Source organism: Vulpes lagopus, chromosome 12 (genome assembly GCF_018345385.1).
Source record: "Vulpes lagopus strain Blue_001 chromosome 12, ASM1834538v1, whole genome shotgun sequence".
Lineage (NCBI taxonomy): Eukaryota > Metazoa > Chordata > Mammalia > Carnivora > Canidae > Vulpes > Vulpes lagopus.
In genome coordinates this window covers 65,794,983-65,809,182 of record NC_054835.1, presented here as the reverse complement: position 1 = coordinate 65,809,182, position 14,200 = coordinate 65,794,983, and the positions used below count along the sequence as shown (strand labels likewise).

The window sequence follows — 14,200 nt, the reverse complement described above, 5'->3', positions numbered from 1 at the left end:
TTGGGGCTTCCCCTGGGCAGGTGGGCTCCGCTCCGGCTACGAGCAGATGCTCCGGGATGGGATTAGGAGGCTCTTCTGCTCCCAGCTCCCCTGGTCTTCCCGCCCCTAACTTTCAAGCCCCAGCCCTGCTCCCTGCCCTCCTGGGGCGTCAGCTTGGGGCGGGGGCGGCTGGGCGCGGGCGGGGGCTTCCCTCTGCCCCTGAAGGCGCGCTTGCTTGGCTGCGAGGAGGTGGGGTTGCGCGGCCCCGGGGCGCTCCGGCGGGACCCGCAGTGGCCGGGGGGAGGGTGCGCGGGGGGGACTGTCCCGCACGCACGCGGGCCCCGTCCTGCAGCTTGGCTTGGGCCTCCCGCGGGACCGGGACATGCTCTGCGCGCCGCGGCCCCCCGCGCTGCCCCGGGCACAGCGCCCCCGCCCCGCCGCGGCCGCCGACCAGGTAGGGCCGCGCCCCCCGCCCCCGCGCCCCGCGCCCCCCGCGCCCCCCGCCCCCGCGCCCCGCGCCCCCCGCGCCCCCCGCCCCCGCGCCCCGCGCCCCCCGCGCCCCCCGCGCCCCCGCCCCCCCGTCGGTGGGCGCCCCGCCCCGCGCCGAGCTCCCGGCGGGTCCGCGCAGGGTCTGCGGCGGACTTTCCGTCGGCGTCAGGGTCCCTGGGTCCCGGGGTCCGCGGTCCCGCGGGGTCCCTCCCCGGCCCCCGTGCACTGGGCTCCCCCGGCGGGGCTGCAGCACGAGCCGTCGGCCCGACCCCAGGACCCCGCCCCCCACCCCCGGCCCGAGGGGCTGCAGCACGAGCCGTCGGACCCCCCACACCCCTGGCCCTCCCACCCCCACCCCCACCCCAGGGGCTGCAGCCCGGCCGCCCGGACCCGAGCGCGCCCCACCGGTCCCGGAGCCCCCGCTGCGCTCGCCTCCCCCGCCCGCGCCCGCGCCCGCGCCCGCCGGGGCTCACCGCGCGCTCGGCCTCGGCCCCGCGTCCCCGCGTCCCCCGCGACCCCGCGACCCCGCGACCCCGCGCCCCTCGGGCCCCGGCGCCGGCCTCGGGGGGGGGCTCGGGGCGCGCCAGTTGGGGGGCGGGGAGCATCCTGGCCGGCCGAGTCCCCAGGAGCAGGGCCGACCTGCGGCCGCATCCCGCGGGGCCCCTGTCCTGCCGGCCCCTGTCCTGCCGGGCTCCGGGGGCGCGGGGCCGAGGAGCGCGGAGCAGGTGCGGGGCGGGCGCGGCCGGGGGACCCCAGTTCTTGCGGTGGCCGCCGCCGCCCGGGAGCCTCGGACCGCACCGAGAAGCCCCATCCTGGTCTCCGCGGTCGGCAGCGGGGACGGGGGGCGGGGGGGGCTACTGAGGGAAGCAAAGCTACAGGGGAACGAACTGCAAAGGAAAGAGGCTGCAAAACACCGGTTCTGGGCATAACCCGGAGGCGAGGAGAAGAAACGATGCTTTAAAAAAAAAAAAAAAGTCCCAAGTTGCAATTTTTGTTGCAGTCACAACACAACATTCCACCTGCCTGTGTGTATTGTTTGGTGCCCAATAGTTTTGTTTGGTTGTGAAATGATGCTAAACGGGAGCCCCCCCCCCCAACCCGATTCCTGGGGGTTGAGAGTTTAGGCTGGACAGCGGTGTAGACATATGGGAGACTGGGGCGGGCCGTCAGGTTTTCCCTAGAATCCTTTCCAGGATAGCACTTTGCCAGGTGTTGCACTCGAGTGAACTATTTCTAGAGCCGTTTGGGTGTGGAATCCCATCAACCTCAGAACCTCAGGATGCTGCAAAGCTTGATTTAGGGGAAAGGGCATCTTCCCAGAAAGTTCCTTGAAGGAGAGGCTGGCAGTCCGAGGTTAACGCCTCCGTTAACCTTCCAGGAGGTTAAAGAGACAAATAATAATTGCTTCCTTCATCTCACTGAGTGTATTTCCAGGCACAGGGAAACTTTTTTTTTTTTTTTAAGATGCAAAATGAATTCCGTGGGAAACCTTCCTCCTAATGCTGCGGTGATCTTGACAGCGATAGCCAGGAAGGCATCAGAGCCTCCACCACACACCAGCTGCGGCTTCATCTTGCAGGAGATTGCAGCCCGGGGGGCTCTGTTGCCCTGTGGGCACCTCAACGCCCCCCACCCCACTGCGGGGAGGCGGTCAGGAAGGAGGCTGGCGGAGGCTGGGCAACCGCACAGATATTCCAGCCAGTCGGCTTCCTCACCCTCTGAGATCCGAATGTTCGGATCTCCCTCCTGTTCATCAGGTGGCGGTTGTTCATCTTTCCTCTTTCCCTTCCCTCTAGCCTCCCTTGCCATCAAGACCTAAGGACTTGCAGCTTTGGGGGTTCTGAGCACCTCTACCGCTGGGGAATGACCAGGAAAGCTGGGCTGCAGAATTTTCCTGAATGAGTCCAAGGCAGAAAGATTCCTTGCATGTGCCACTTCAGCCTTAATAAGTTGACTGGCAAGCAAGCATCACTGCATCCCGTCGGCCCCATCCCAGTGTTTGGCCTTGCGCTTGGCTTGGCCGAGTGAAAAATGGGGCTGGCCGGCTGGAGGATAGTGGCCTGTAGGACCCCTAGAGCCACAGGGGGTTCTCAAGCAACCTCCGGACTCAGCCTGCCCGACATCTGCTCAGACACACGCACATGCGCGCATACACACACACACACACACACACACACACACACACACACGCTTTTGTGCTTCCGACTGTTCCATGAGGGTAGCAGTGGAAGGACTCATGAGAATGAAAGCTGCTCTTAGCTTAGTTGGGCCTTGGAGATGAGAGTATGGATTTTGGTGTCTAAACAAAATTCAAATCTTGGGCTTGACCCCTTAAGAGCTGCAAGGCTGGCTGGGGTGCCTGGGGGGTTCAGAGGTTGAGCGTCTGCCTTTGGCTCAGGACGTGACCCCTGACCCACAGGGAGCCTGCTTCTCCCTCTGCCTATGTCTCTGTCTCTTGGCTCTCTTTCTCTCTCTCCCTCTCTCTCTCTCTGTGTATCTTTCATGAATAAATAAATAAAATCTTAAAAAAAAAAAAAGCTCCAAGGCTCTGGACAGGTCCTTACTCCTGTTGAACCTTAATATCTTCATCCAGTATGTGGGGATGACAGTACTGACCACTTACAGGAACGCCGTGAGGATTAGGGGAATGGATACGTCCTCGAAATACTGTCCCTAATAGTTGTATGTTCTGTGAAGCCTCCCTAAGCTTTTCTTACGGGGCTGGGCCCACCTCAGACCCAACGGGTCGTCAGGTTTTCTCCGCAGCCGGACTCCTGTGACTAAAGCTGTGCTCTCCCATGGAGGAGCTGCTGGTCACCCACGTTGTTGTTTAGCTGATGTCATTTAAATTCATTAACATTAAATCAAATTAAAAATTCAGTTCTTCAGTCTCCCAGGCCCTCTCAAGGGCTTAATCACCAGTGACCAGTGGTTACCGTATTATGTTGATGGAACGTCATTTTCAATGTGGAATGTCCTCTTGAGTTTCCATTTACTTGAGTGATAATTTAATGAGGCTCTTGGATGATACGGTTTTTCCATCCAGAGCCTCCTATTGCTTCTTTTCTTCCCAAGGTGTGGTTTTGTAGAGCGTTGGCGTCTTTGATGTTGCATTTGTTGAATGGTGAAGGGCCAGATCCCTTGGTAAGTCAAGTGTGAACTAGCCACCAAATCCTTGGGCATTCTTCCCTCGGCCTTGATGACTTTTGCTAACGTGTTCTTTTCCCTTCACAGTGAGCTTGACGGTGAGGGGTTTCCCAGTTTTAGGGCAGAAACTCTAAGAGAATAGAGGGAGGCTCCTCTCTCTCCCTCGTACCCTCACCTCACGCGTTGATTTTTTTCTTCTTACAAGAATGACAAACTACAACACTAGGCTCAACGTCTGCATCAAAGTCCACTGAGCGTGCTCAATTTATTGAGATTTGAAACTAGTACCGCCACCCTAGTCTGTAGGACCCCTTCCTGAACCTAGCACCGTTTGACACGCTGTATGTTTTACCTCTTTATGTTGATTGCTTTCTGCGTCCTCCTCCTACGCTCAGATCAAAGCTCCCATAAGCCAAGATTTTTCTGTTTCTGTTCGTTGCAGAAGAATGCCTTGGTGGGTACTTGGTACTAGTGATTATTTGTGAATGAGAGACCCTACAGACGTGTATTTGGAGCAAGGAGAGTTAGATGCTGGGATAGAGGGATGCTGCGTTCGTTTCCAAGGACTCTGTAACCAATAACCACACACCGTGTGGCTTAACACAACAGAAACTTACTCACTCACAGCTCTGCAGGTTACAAATCCAAAATCAAACTGTCAGCAGGGCCATGTCCCATGACGGTTCTAAGGAAGAGTCTTTCCACCCCTCTTCTAGTTTTTGGCGATTGCTGGCAATCCTTGGCATGTCTTGGCCCATAGCTGCATCACTCCGGGCTCTGCCTTCCTAGCCCCTCTTCCCTGTGCCTCTTATCAGGACGCCCGTCATAGTTGCTTTAGGGCTGACCCTGATCCAGTATGACCTCACCCTACATAAGCACAAAGTCACAACCCTATTTCCAAGTAAGGTCACATTCTGAGATTCCAGTGGACATCAGTTTTGGGGGACACGATTCAAGCCGGTCCCAATGCTTGGATAGCTAATCCTTTCCCTGCCTGCACTCCTAATGCCCTAGAGGCTGATTTTTGTTTCTGGGGTTCAGCTAAGTCTGCTTTATACCAAACACAGTCCACAACGGTTGTTATTCTTTGGACAGATCATCACTGTGCAGGTTGGGAGGTGGTGTCTGCTTTCCCCGCGGGGTGGGGGGTGGGGAGGGGGTACTTGGGGTGGCTCCCCTCGGATGGCTGCAACTGCTGCCCGCGCTGGGCTGCGGCTCCCCGGCCCCGGCTCCTGTCCTGCTCCCTCTGCGCCCCAGGAGAGCCACTGCTGGCCTAGGGCCTGGCCCTCCTGCTTGCCGGGCCATCGTGCTCTGCAGCCGGGGTTGCTCAGCTCCAAGCTCCGCCCAGCGGGGCCCAAAGATTATGATTTTCCGCTCAGCTCTCTGCCCAGCAGCCACTTGAATGTGCTCCTGGAGATGCATGCAGGCCATCGGAGCAGGGTGACAGGTGGGTGGCAGTGCCGGCTCGGGTGCAGGTGCCCCTGCAGGTGATCCTCTTGCTGCCCAGCATCAGTGCTGAGGCTCTGCCGGTGGCTCAGGACACCTGTGCAGACAGGCCAGGCGAGGCGGCCCACAGTTTGGCTTAGCAGTTACCCAGAAGGTACGGGGCTGAGTGGCAAAGAACACTTGGGTGCCCTTCAGTCGTGCCCAGCCCGGGACCCCCTTGAGCCCTGAGGCTGACAGTGTTTGAGGAGCACCTTTTATTTCCAGCCATTGGGAGCCGTTTTCTTTTTCTTTTTTTCTTTGGCACATCAACAACTTAAGAACTTGTCACATGCCGTTGAGCCTTTATATTGTTTTTTTCTTTTGCAAAATTATTATTTCATTTGTCTTTCTCCTGCATCACTTGTATTGCTACTATTCCTAGTAAATGGTATCATTAATGGCATAATATTAATGAAGATGCATTTGCTAACACATATTGCTGATGGAAATGTTACATAGTAGGAAAACCATTGCTTCATCCCTTTTTTTGGCGGGGGGAGCCTTTTAAAGAAAGGTCTCTGTGTGGCTGTGAAAGTGAAGCACAGTCTCTCTGAAGCCAGGGGGCCATCCTGCTGAGGTGTCCCTGTAGCATGGAAAAGGTTGATAGCGTCCGGAAATCCTACCTTGGGAGTTGCCCAGACCCCACGGGTAGTGAAAAATCTCTATGAACACTTCCACGGAATTTTTCTGGCCAGGGCACCCTAATCCCCCAAGAGGTTAAGAGTCATGTACGTACAGACCCACATCACTCCGCCTGATGAGCATCAGCCACACAGCCTGGGCAGCAAGAGGAATAATAGACTCATGCCCCCTGTCTGCTCACGTCTGCACCGGCATGGTACTAGGCACTGGGGCCCACCGGCGGCGAAACACAAGGATTCACGCACACGTGGAACCTGGTCTCTAACTAAGCGCCACCCACACTGAATCAGGAGCACAGGGGAGAGCGATCTAAGTAGCATGAGTCCCTTTGCCTGTCATTCGACTTAGCGCCCAGGAGTGAGAGCCCAAGGTAAGAGAAGGGAGTCCACCGTTGGCTTCAGAACACGGGGGCCTTTATGTGTATCCACGTCACCGGCCTCCGTGTGACCCCGTGTTCAAAGATTTGTGCCTTCCTGTCCTGCAACCTCAAGGCAATCAGTTAATCTTGCTGCTCAGCTGATGAGCCTGTTCCATCTCTGGGGGGTTTACTGACCCGAGAGTGGTGGTAGTCTCCAGGGTGGCACATTCCGAAGGACTTTTCAAGGATGGCTTTGACCATATGTGATCCTCACCTCAAAGCGCCCATTCCGGAGCCTTCTCCTGCAAGCAAGGTGTCACTCCTCGGTAGTGTAGTTTGGAGATCAAAGAGTATTATTTTACTTCAAGGTATTTCTCTGTGATCATTCAGAACAATTTTGTCCAATTCGAACAAAAGCAGAGAAGCACAGATGGGAGTCCTAGTCCTCATCTGATACTGAGTTGCTTGGAGACCTTACAGAAGCCAGTTACCCTGTTTGATCCCGGGGTCCTCATAGGTAAAATGAGATAGTTGGACTAGACACCCTCCGAGGTTTCTAGGTCTAAAAGCTGAAGTGTTGGGTGCCTGGGTGGCTCAGCGGTTGAGCATCTGTTTTCGGCTCAGAGTGTGACCCGGGGGTCCCGGGTTCGAGTTCCGCATCAGGCTCCCTCTGCCTGTGTCTCTGCCTCTCTCTCTGTGTCTCACATGAATAAATAAATAAAATCTTAAAAAAATAAAAGCTGAAGTGTTAAGGTGCAAGCAGTGCATTGTACCTTTTCTTCCTTCCCTTGCCTCTTCTTTTTCTGACATTTGAGAAGTGCTGTCCGGGGAAGAGGCATCCTAGCAGACTTTCTCTCTTTGGGGTCTTTTTGCTGATTCTTCTTATGGTGACCATCCACCAAAGAGCATAATTGCTTGTTCAACCCCAAAAAAGACTGATCAGATGAAATCTGATCACCAGAGCCCTGATTTGTTCAAGGCTACAAGTCAGCAGCGAGCACTTCACCCACGCATGCCGCTTGTGGGTGGTGGAGAGAGTGGAGCAAGACAGTCCCGGCTGCTGGGGTTTTCCAACAGATGGCCCGGGATCAAGTTGGGAGCCAGGTACGCCTCGGGGTGTAGCTGAGGAGCAGTTTGACACGGGAGAAAAATCATCTTCCATTTAAGGAAGGTAGGACATCCACTCCTCCGTACTCAGTTAAGAAACAAATAAACAAACAAACAAATAAATGTGTTCAGAGTAGCCAAAGAACAGAATTCCTAGGAAAAAAAGAAGAGTTGTTGGGTCTCTGAAATTTAGGGAGGTTGGTTATAAAATAACTCAGGAGGTAGAGGGAGCCTAATGACATGGTTAAACCCCAGCCAGGAACTAGGCCCCTGCAGACCTGGGTCCTCACTTAGCTGCTTGCACCCCCAGCAGGTACCATTCTCAGTTTCCTTCTCAGAACAATGGGAACAGGATCCCCCCCACCCCAGAGGGCTGTGATTGAGGATTCAGTAAAATAATGCTTTGTGGAGGTGCTTTGTAAGAATACAAGTTACTTTTTTTTTTTTTTAGTTACCATTATCCGTGGAGAATTTAGTTGTACGTGTCCCTAGATAATATTCCTCTTGATTTGAAATCTCAATTCTGTGTAATCAGTCACTCTCCCTAGAGACGGTTGAAAGAGGAAATGTTGTTTTTTACATCTGGGCTCCCTTATGATGAGTATGACCAAAATGAAGCAATTGAAATTTGACATCACCCTGCTTCCTTTGTGGTCTACAGTAGCACCATCCCTTAGAAATATAATGTTGGCCACAGGTGTTACATGAAACGGTCTTGCAGCTACATTTGAAAAAGCAAAAGGAAACAGGTTGATTTTAATGTATTTTAGTTAACTCACTGTATCTAGGATTTTATAATTTTAACCTGGAATCAATACAAAAATTAATGAAATATATTACTTTTTTTTATAATAAGTCTTCAAATTTCAATACCCTTATAGCTCACCCCGGTTCAGATGGGCCACATTTCTGTGCTCACTAACCACAGGTGGCTGGCTACGATATTGCTTCGTACGGACCATGTGGAGTATGGTAGGTTGAATAATGGTCTCCCCAAATATATCCACGCCCTAATCCCTGGGACCTGCAAAGGCCACCTTATATGGCAAAAGAGTCTTTGGGGATGTGATAAATTAAGATTCCGAGGTGGGGGAGATTATCCTGGATCATCCGGAAGGACTTGATGTAATCACCATGTCCTTGGGCAGGAGGGTCAGAGTCAGAGGAGGAAATAGTGAGATGGCAGGTGTAGATATTGGAGAGAGGTGTTTTCAAGATGCAGGAAAGGTCCACCAGCCACGGCCTACAGGCCTACCAGCCACTAAAAACTGAAAAAGGCGAGGAAACAGATTTTCCCCTGAGAGCCTTCCAGAGGAAGAGGCCCTGATGACGACACGTTGATTTTGGCCCAGTGAAACTGGTTTCAGACTTCTGACCTCCAGAATTCCAAGGAAATAAGTGTGCGTTGTTGTAAGCCACTGTGGCAGTTGGTTGCAGCAGCCATAGGACACCACTTCCTCACTAAGAGTCTAGAGTTAACGTCATGTTTAAGACCATCTTGAGAAGGTCTTCACCTGGCGCCATCACTTTAGGCAGTTACAGTTATTGGCTTCATTCCAGCCTGGGCTGGGGTGGCGAGGTGCCGTCCTTCCCAGGATTGGCACCCGTGATGGCCATCGTCCCTGAGCGGCGGGGTCTGTTTCTGACCCGCTCAACAGCAGCCTTTGATGGCAAAACTCAGTTGACGTCTTACCAGCGTCCTTGAGGATGAACAGCGGAGAGTGAGGAAGGGAAAATGGTCTGGAAAAAGTTACTGGCTCTCTCTGCTCTCCACTCAGCCTTTTCTTGAATCTAAAAATGGGCTGAAAATAAGGTCTATTAATTAAAAAAATGTAGTGCCACGTGGGCTTGGAAGGGGTGAAGTGTTACTTTTGTGCCTTTATCTACAAATGTTGGTGAGTGTGGTGGGACCACAAATTCTCAACGATGAGTGGGGCAGGAGAATCCTTGAGATCATTGGGTAGGACCCAAGAATTTGCATTTCTACCAAGTTCCAGGGGATGCAGGCACAGCAGGTGGGCAAGGTGGGTGTTGGAGTGGGGGAGCCCCTGGGAATGCCTGGCCTGCAGGAGGCCATCCAAGGCCTGGCCTCCATGGGGAGGTGCAGCGCTATTGCTGGGAAGGCCCCCAGACTGGCCTCCCCGCCCCCCAGGGTAGACACAGACTCCTCCTCCGACAATAAGCTCAGCGGCCCTGTTGCTAAGGACCTTGAGAGTCGGCCCCCCTCCTCTGGCCTGGCTCTTCTGTGTCTCCCACCCTGAGGTCCAAAGTAGATGGCAATCCTGAGATCCCCACGGCTCAGCTAAAAATACCTCTCTTGCCACAACAGGCCAGCTGACTTCTCAGATTTCCCAGCTGGAGTGAATCCCCCAGATCTGGGGCTGCCCCAGTGCAAAAGCTAGAAGCAGAAAATACCAGGTTAAAAATAGCCCTGGGGAGGCCCCTCCAAGCTCTTCACCCAGCTGCCCGCTGGAGATGACCAGCCCTGGGCAAGGGGGCAGGTGGGAGCGTCCAGCCAGAAATGGCTGAAGGACTCCAGCTGTGCGTCTGGCTTCATTCTGTGGAAGGGTTAGGGCACATTTCAGAGACTAGCTTCCTGTCTCTTGGCCTTTGTGGGGGGTTTTCTGTGTGTGTGTGGGGGGGGGGATGTGTGTGTGTTTTAAGATTTTATTTATTTATTTGAGAGAGAGAGAGAGCCTGAGTGATGGGGAGGGGCAGCGGGAGAAGCAGGCTCCATCCCAGGATCCCAGGGATCAGGCCCTGGGTGGGAAGGCAGATGCTTAACCCACTGAGCCACCCGGGCACCCCTCTGTTTGTCTTTTAATGTAAATTCCAGACTTGGTAAGTATAGGCCTAAACCTGGCTGAAGGTGATTTTCATGCTGCCTTCTTCTGCACCATAAAGCTGAGCTTCCCATCCTTTCTGAAACAGAGATGAGCCCTTGGAATGGTGTCCTCGGCAAGAAAGCCCGGGGGTCCCTTGGAAGGACTTGCAAGGGCTGATTCATGTCCCAGGGGCAGCAGCCTGGGTCGTCTTGTGGCCACCTCCACTTGTCCGCTTGACTCCATCCTGCGTAGCCTCAGCACTTTCCGTTGGGATTGTTTTGGCTTGACTTCTATCCACGGAATGTCAGCAAGAGGAGCAAAAATGCTCTCTGGGCGAGAGATCAATATTTCTAACTAATCATGTTCTCCAATCATTTTGTGTCAGGAACTCCTAAAAGCAGGCCATTCTCTCCCTTTCTTCCTGGAAGAGAGCTTTCCCAACTAGTTGAATTTTTCTTTCCAGAAAAATTATTTATTCTCCCTGATGGCAATAAGCGAAATTCACGGGGTAACTATGTTAATCATTATTAAAACAAATTCGTGATTAAAATGACATTTCTTTGACCTTTCTCTATGATTATTATTTTTTTAAGTTTTAAAAGCGGGCTTTTCTTTTTTTAAAAGTTTGTTGTCTCTCCACTCACATTTCTCAAAGGCAGAAGAGAAATATAACAAATTATCCAATTTGGCCCTTTTCCCCTCAATAGAGTGTTAAATGCTCTGAAGTGCAGCCCAGAAATTGGTCAAATGGGATGGGACGTGAGAACGCAGAGCTTCTGTGGTGGTCTGGCTGCTGAGCAGAAAACGTGAGACCCACACAATACACACACACTCACAACCTCCTGACGTCAAGGTGGAGGAGAAGGCCGAAGGATCCAGATCTTGTCGTTGTGTTCATTCATCTTTATATATAAGTGGTAAAAGGGCGAGCAAGAGAAGAACGTGACTGCCTTCTAGAGGTTTCAGACCTTTGTGTGATCTTCCAACTCTTGCCCCTTGGTGAACAACTGAGTCCTGAATTTTTGCTCTGGGTGTTAGCTGTTCTCAGACAACGTGGGCATGGCACCCAGTGCAGAGATGGGGCCAGGAGACTTGTTGCATCCTGGAGGACCCATCAAATAATCACATATATTAAGACAAAGCCACAGCGACTCAGGTCATGATCCCCGGGTCCTGGGATCGAGTCCCACATCGGGCTCCCTGCTGGAAGGCTGCTTCTCCCTCGGCTTGTGTCTTGGCCTTTCATGAATAAATAAATAAAATCTTTTTTTTTTATTATTTAAAAAAAATTTTTTATTATTATTATTTATTTATGATAGTTACAGAGAGAGAGAGAGAGAGAGGCAGAGACACAGGCAGAGGGAGAAGCAGGCTCCATGCACCGGGAGCCCGATGTGGGATTCGATCCCGGGTCTCCAGGATCGCGCCCTGGGCCAAAGGCAGGCGCCGGACCGCTGCACCACCCAGGGATCCCAAATAAATAAAATCTTAAAAAAAAAAAGAATAAACCAAGTTCCTTGCTACTGGAAAAAGGAGTTAAAGATAAAGAAAGGCACAAAGCTAATCTAGAACCCTGTGATATGACATACACATATGGGTATGTGTATGTGGACGAAAGATAAACAATGTTTTCCCCTGTAGCTCTTGTCTGCTGAAAGAGACGGGAAACAGTGACAACCTAAAGCAGTGAGCATCCCCTGTGAGTTCCAAGGGGGACAGCCAGATATAGGTTTCAAATACCTTTTTTTTTTTTTTTTTTTAATAAAAAGGAACCAAGGTTCTTGGAGAAATGGCTGATTCCAAGGGTGAGGCAAGGAAAGTACAAGATGTGTCTAAAGCATCTTGTTCTGGAAGGCAAGGAGGGACTCAAAGAATGATGGGTGCTTGTTGAAAGGACACAGGAGCCAGACTGACTCCCAAGGGTCAAAGGGTTGGTGTCAGATGAGTAATGGTGACGACAGATTATAAACCATTGAATAAAATGGGAAACCAAGAGTTCATGCACATGTCCACCAAAGAATAAGCTGAGAACCTGAAGGGATGGGGTATTTGCAGAATAATTCAGGACCCCAAAATACTTACTGATTAGATAGATGAGGTGGAGAGGTGGAGAGTAGTATTACACAGGAGGTGGGCTTGGGGGACACCGGGGGACTGATGTGGTTTTGTCAATGAAGGGATACGTCGGTAGGATGCAATGAGAATAGATTATCATCTTGCAATATTTCTGGTAATATGTCTGAGTTTAATCCCAAACCACGACTAAACATCCCACAAAATGACGGGCCTGTAATTTACAGAAGCAAAGTCCTGGAAGTCGGAGGAAGACTGCGGGAGGCCAAGGAAACATGAAAACTAAGTGTAAAATCTGGTTCTAAAGTAGACTCTTCCGGCATAAGGGCATTGTGGGGGCTGTTGATAAAACCTGAGTGAGTTCTGAGAATTAGTGGGAGCAGCGTGTCGGGGTGATCTGCTGGTTCTGCTGGTTGTGCTGTGGTTATGTAGGGGAGTGCTTTGCTCTGTGGGAAGTGCCCACTAACATATGCCAGGGTGATGAGGGTAGCCGGTTGGCAACTTATGAAATGGCTCAGGAAAATAGTTCTTTGTCTTGTACTTTTACCTTTTCTATAAATGGGTGGCTGATTCAAATTTTTAAAAAAATATAAAGAAGTAAATATATTTTATTTAATATTTTCAGGAGAGTTTACAACTTCTGCTTGTATCTACACTGAGATTATTTGTAATCACAGCAACATTTTTTTTTTTTTTGGAAAGCAGTAAACAAAAAGTATTCTGTTAGGTACAATTTAATCTTACAATTCCAAAAGGAGAATTTTCTTCTAAGTTCTTCATATGAAATCAGGATTATTCATACTTAGTTCACAATCACGATCGCAATTAAGCATTTTTTTTTAATGAAGGATAAACATCCATACACCAAGTTTAGGCGATTATTAAACACTTGATGATATCTTTTTTTATTAGGTTAGTCTCTTAATTTGGATTCAGAGGTTTGCCTTTTCAGAAGCAAATTAGATCCATCCAAAACATACTACATATTTAAAGACATTTATCTTTCATATGTTTGGTTTTGTCTCAAAGTATAGACAACTTTTGCACTGAAGAGAAACTCAGGAGAATTGACAGATGTTAGTCTTTGTGAAATAATATATTACAATTTTAAAAAATTTCCCTTTCACCAATTTGCCCATCCTCCCACCCAGCTCCTCTCTGCCAACTACCAATTTGTTTTCTGTATTTAAGTCTGTTTGTTCATTTATTTTGTTTTTTAGTTTCCATGTATAAGCGAAATCATAAGGCATTTGTCTTTTCTGTCTGACTTATTTCACTTAGTATAATACCCTCTAGATCATTCATGTTGTCTTTTTTATGGCTAATATTCCTATATATATGAATATATATAGGAATATAATATTCCTATATATATTCATATATATGAATATCTTTTTTATCCATTCATCTAGACAGACACATGAGTTGCTTTCATACCTTGGCTATTGTAAATACGCTGCAATAAACAGAGATGCATTTATCTTTTCAAATTAATGTTTTTGTTTTCTTTGAGTAAATGCCCAATAGCAGAATTACTAGATAATATGGTATTTCTATTTTTTAATTTTTTGAGGAATCTCCATACTGTTTTCTAGAGGAACTGCACCAATTTATATTCCCACCAAGAGTGCACAAGGGTTCCTTTTTCTTCACATCCTCACCAGCACTTGTTAATTCTTGTCATTTTGATACTTGCCATTCTGACAGGTGTAAAATGATATCTCAACGTAGTTTGATTTGCATTTTTCCTGATAATTAGTGATGCTGAGCATCTTTTCATGTCTTTTGGCCATCAGTATGCTTTCTTTGGAAAAATATCTATTCAGGTCCTCTGCCCATTTTTTAATTGGACTATTGGGGGAGGGGTGGTGTTGAGTTGAGTTGTATAACTTCTCTATATATTTTGGGTATTAATCCCTTATTGGATATGTCATTGGCAAATATCTTTTCCCATTCTGTAGATTGCCTCTTTGTTTTGTTAATGGTTTCCTTTGCTATGCAAAAGCTTTTTATTTTTTGTGTAGTCCCAAAAATTTAATTTTGCTCTTGTTTCCCTTGCCTTAGGAGATATATCTAAAGAAATGTTGCTAAGGCT

At 50.1% G+C, this 14,200-nt stretch overlaps 1 protein-coding gene across 3 annotated transcripts in view; it reads left to right on the top strand.

Annotated features, from left to right (window-relative positions):
* Positions 1–14,200, top strand: part of CORIN (corin, serine peptidase) — a 231,859-nt gene that overhangs the window by 2,286 nt on the left and 215,373 nt on the right. The window contains exon 1 of one of the 3 annotated variants that reach the window (XM_041723858.1): positions 171–433. The exons of 1 other annotated variant lie outside the window; for it this stretch is intronic. In XM_041723858.1, coding sequence (XP_041579792.1) covers positions 362–433 — 72 coding nt within the window. In that variant the 5' untranslated portion in view covers positions 171–361. Of the gene's footprint in view, positions 1–170; positions 434–14,200 lie in introns of those variants that run through there. One more of the 3 variants, XM_041723855.1, reaches the window with a different exon arrangement.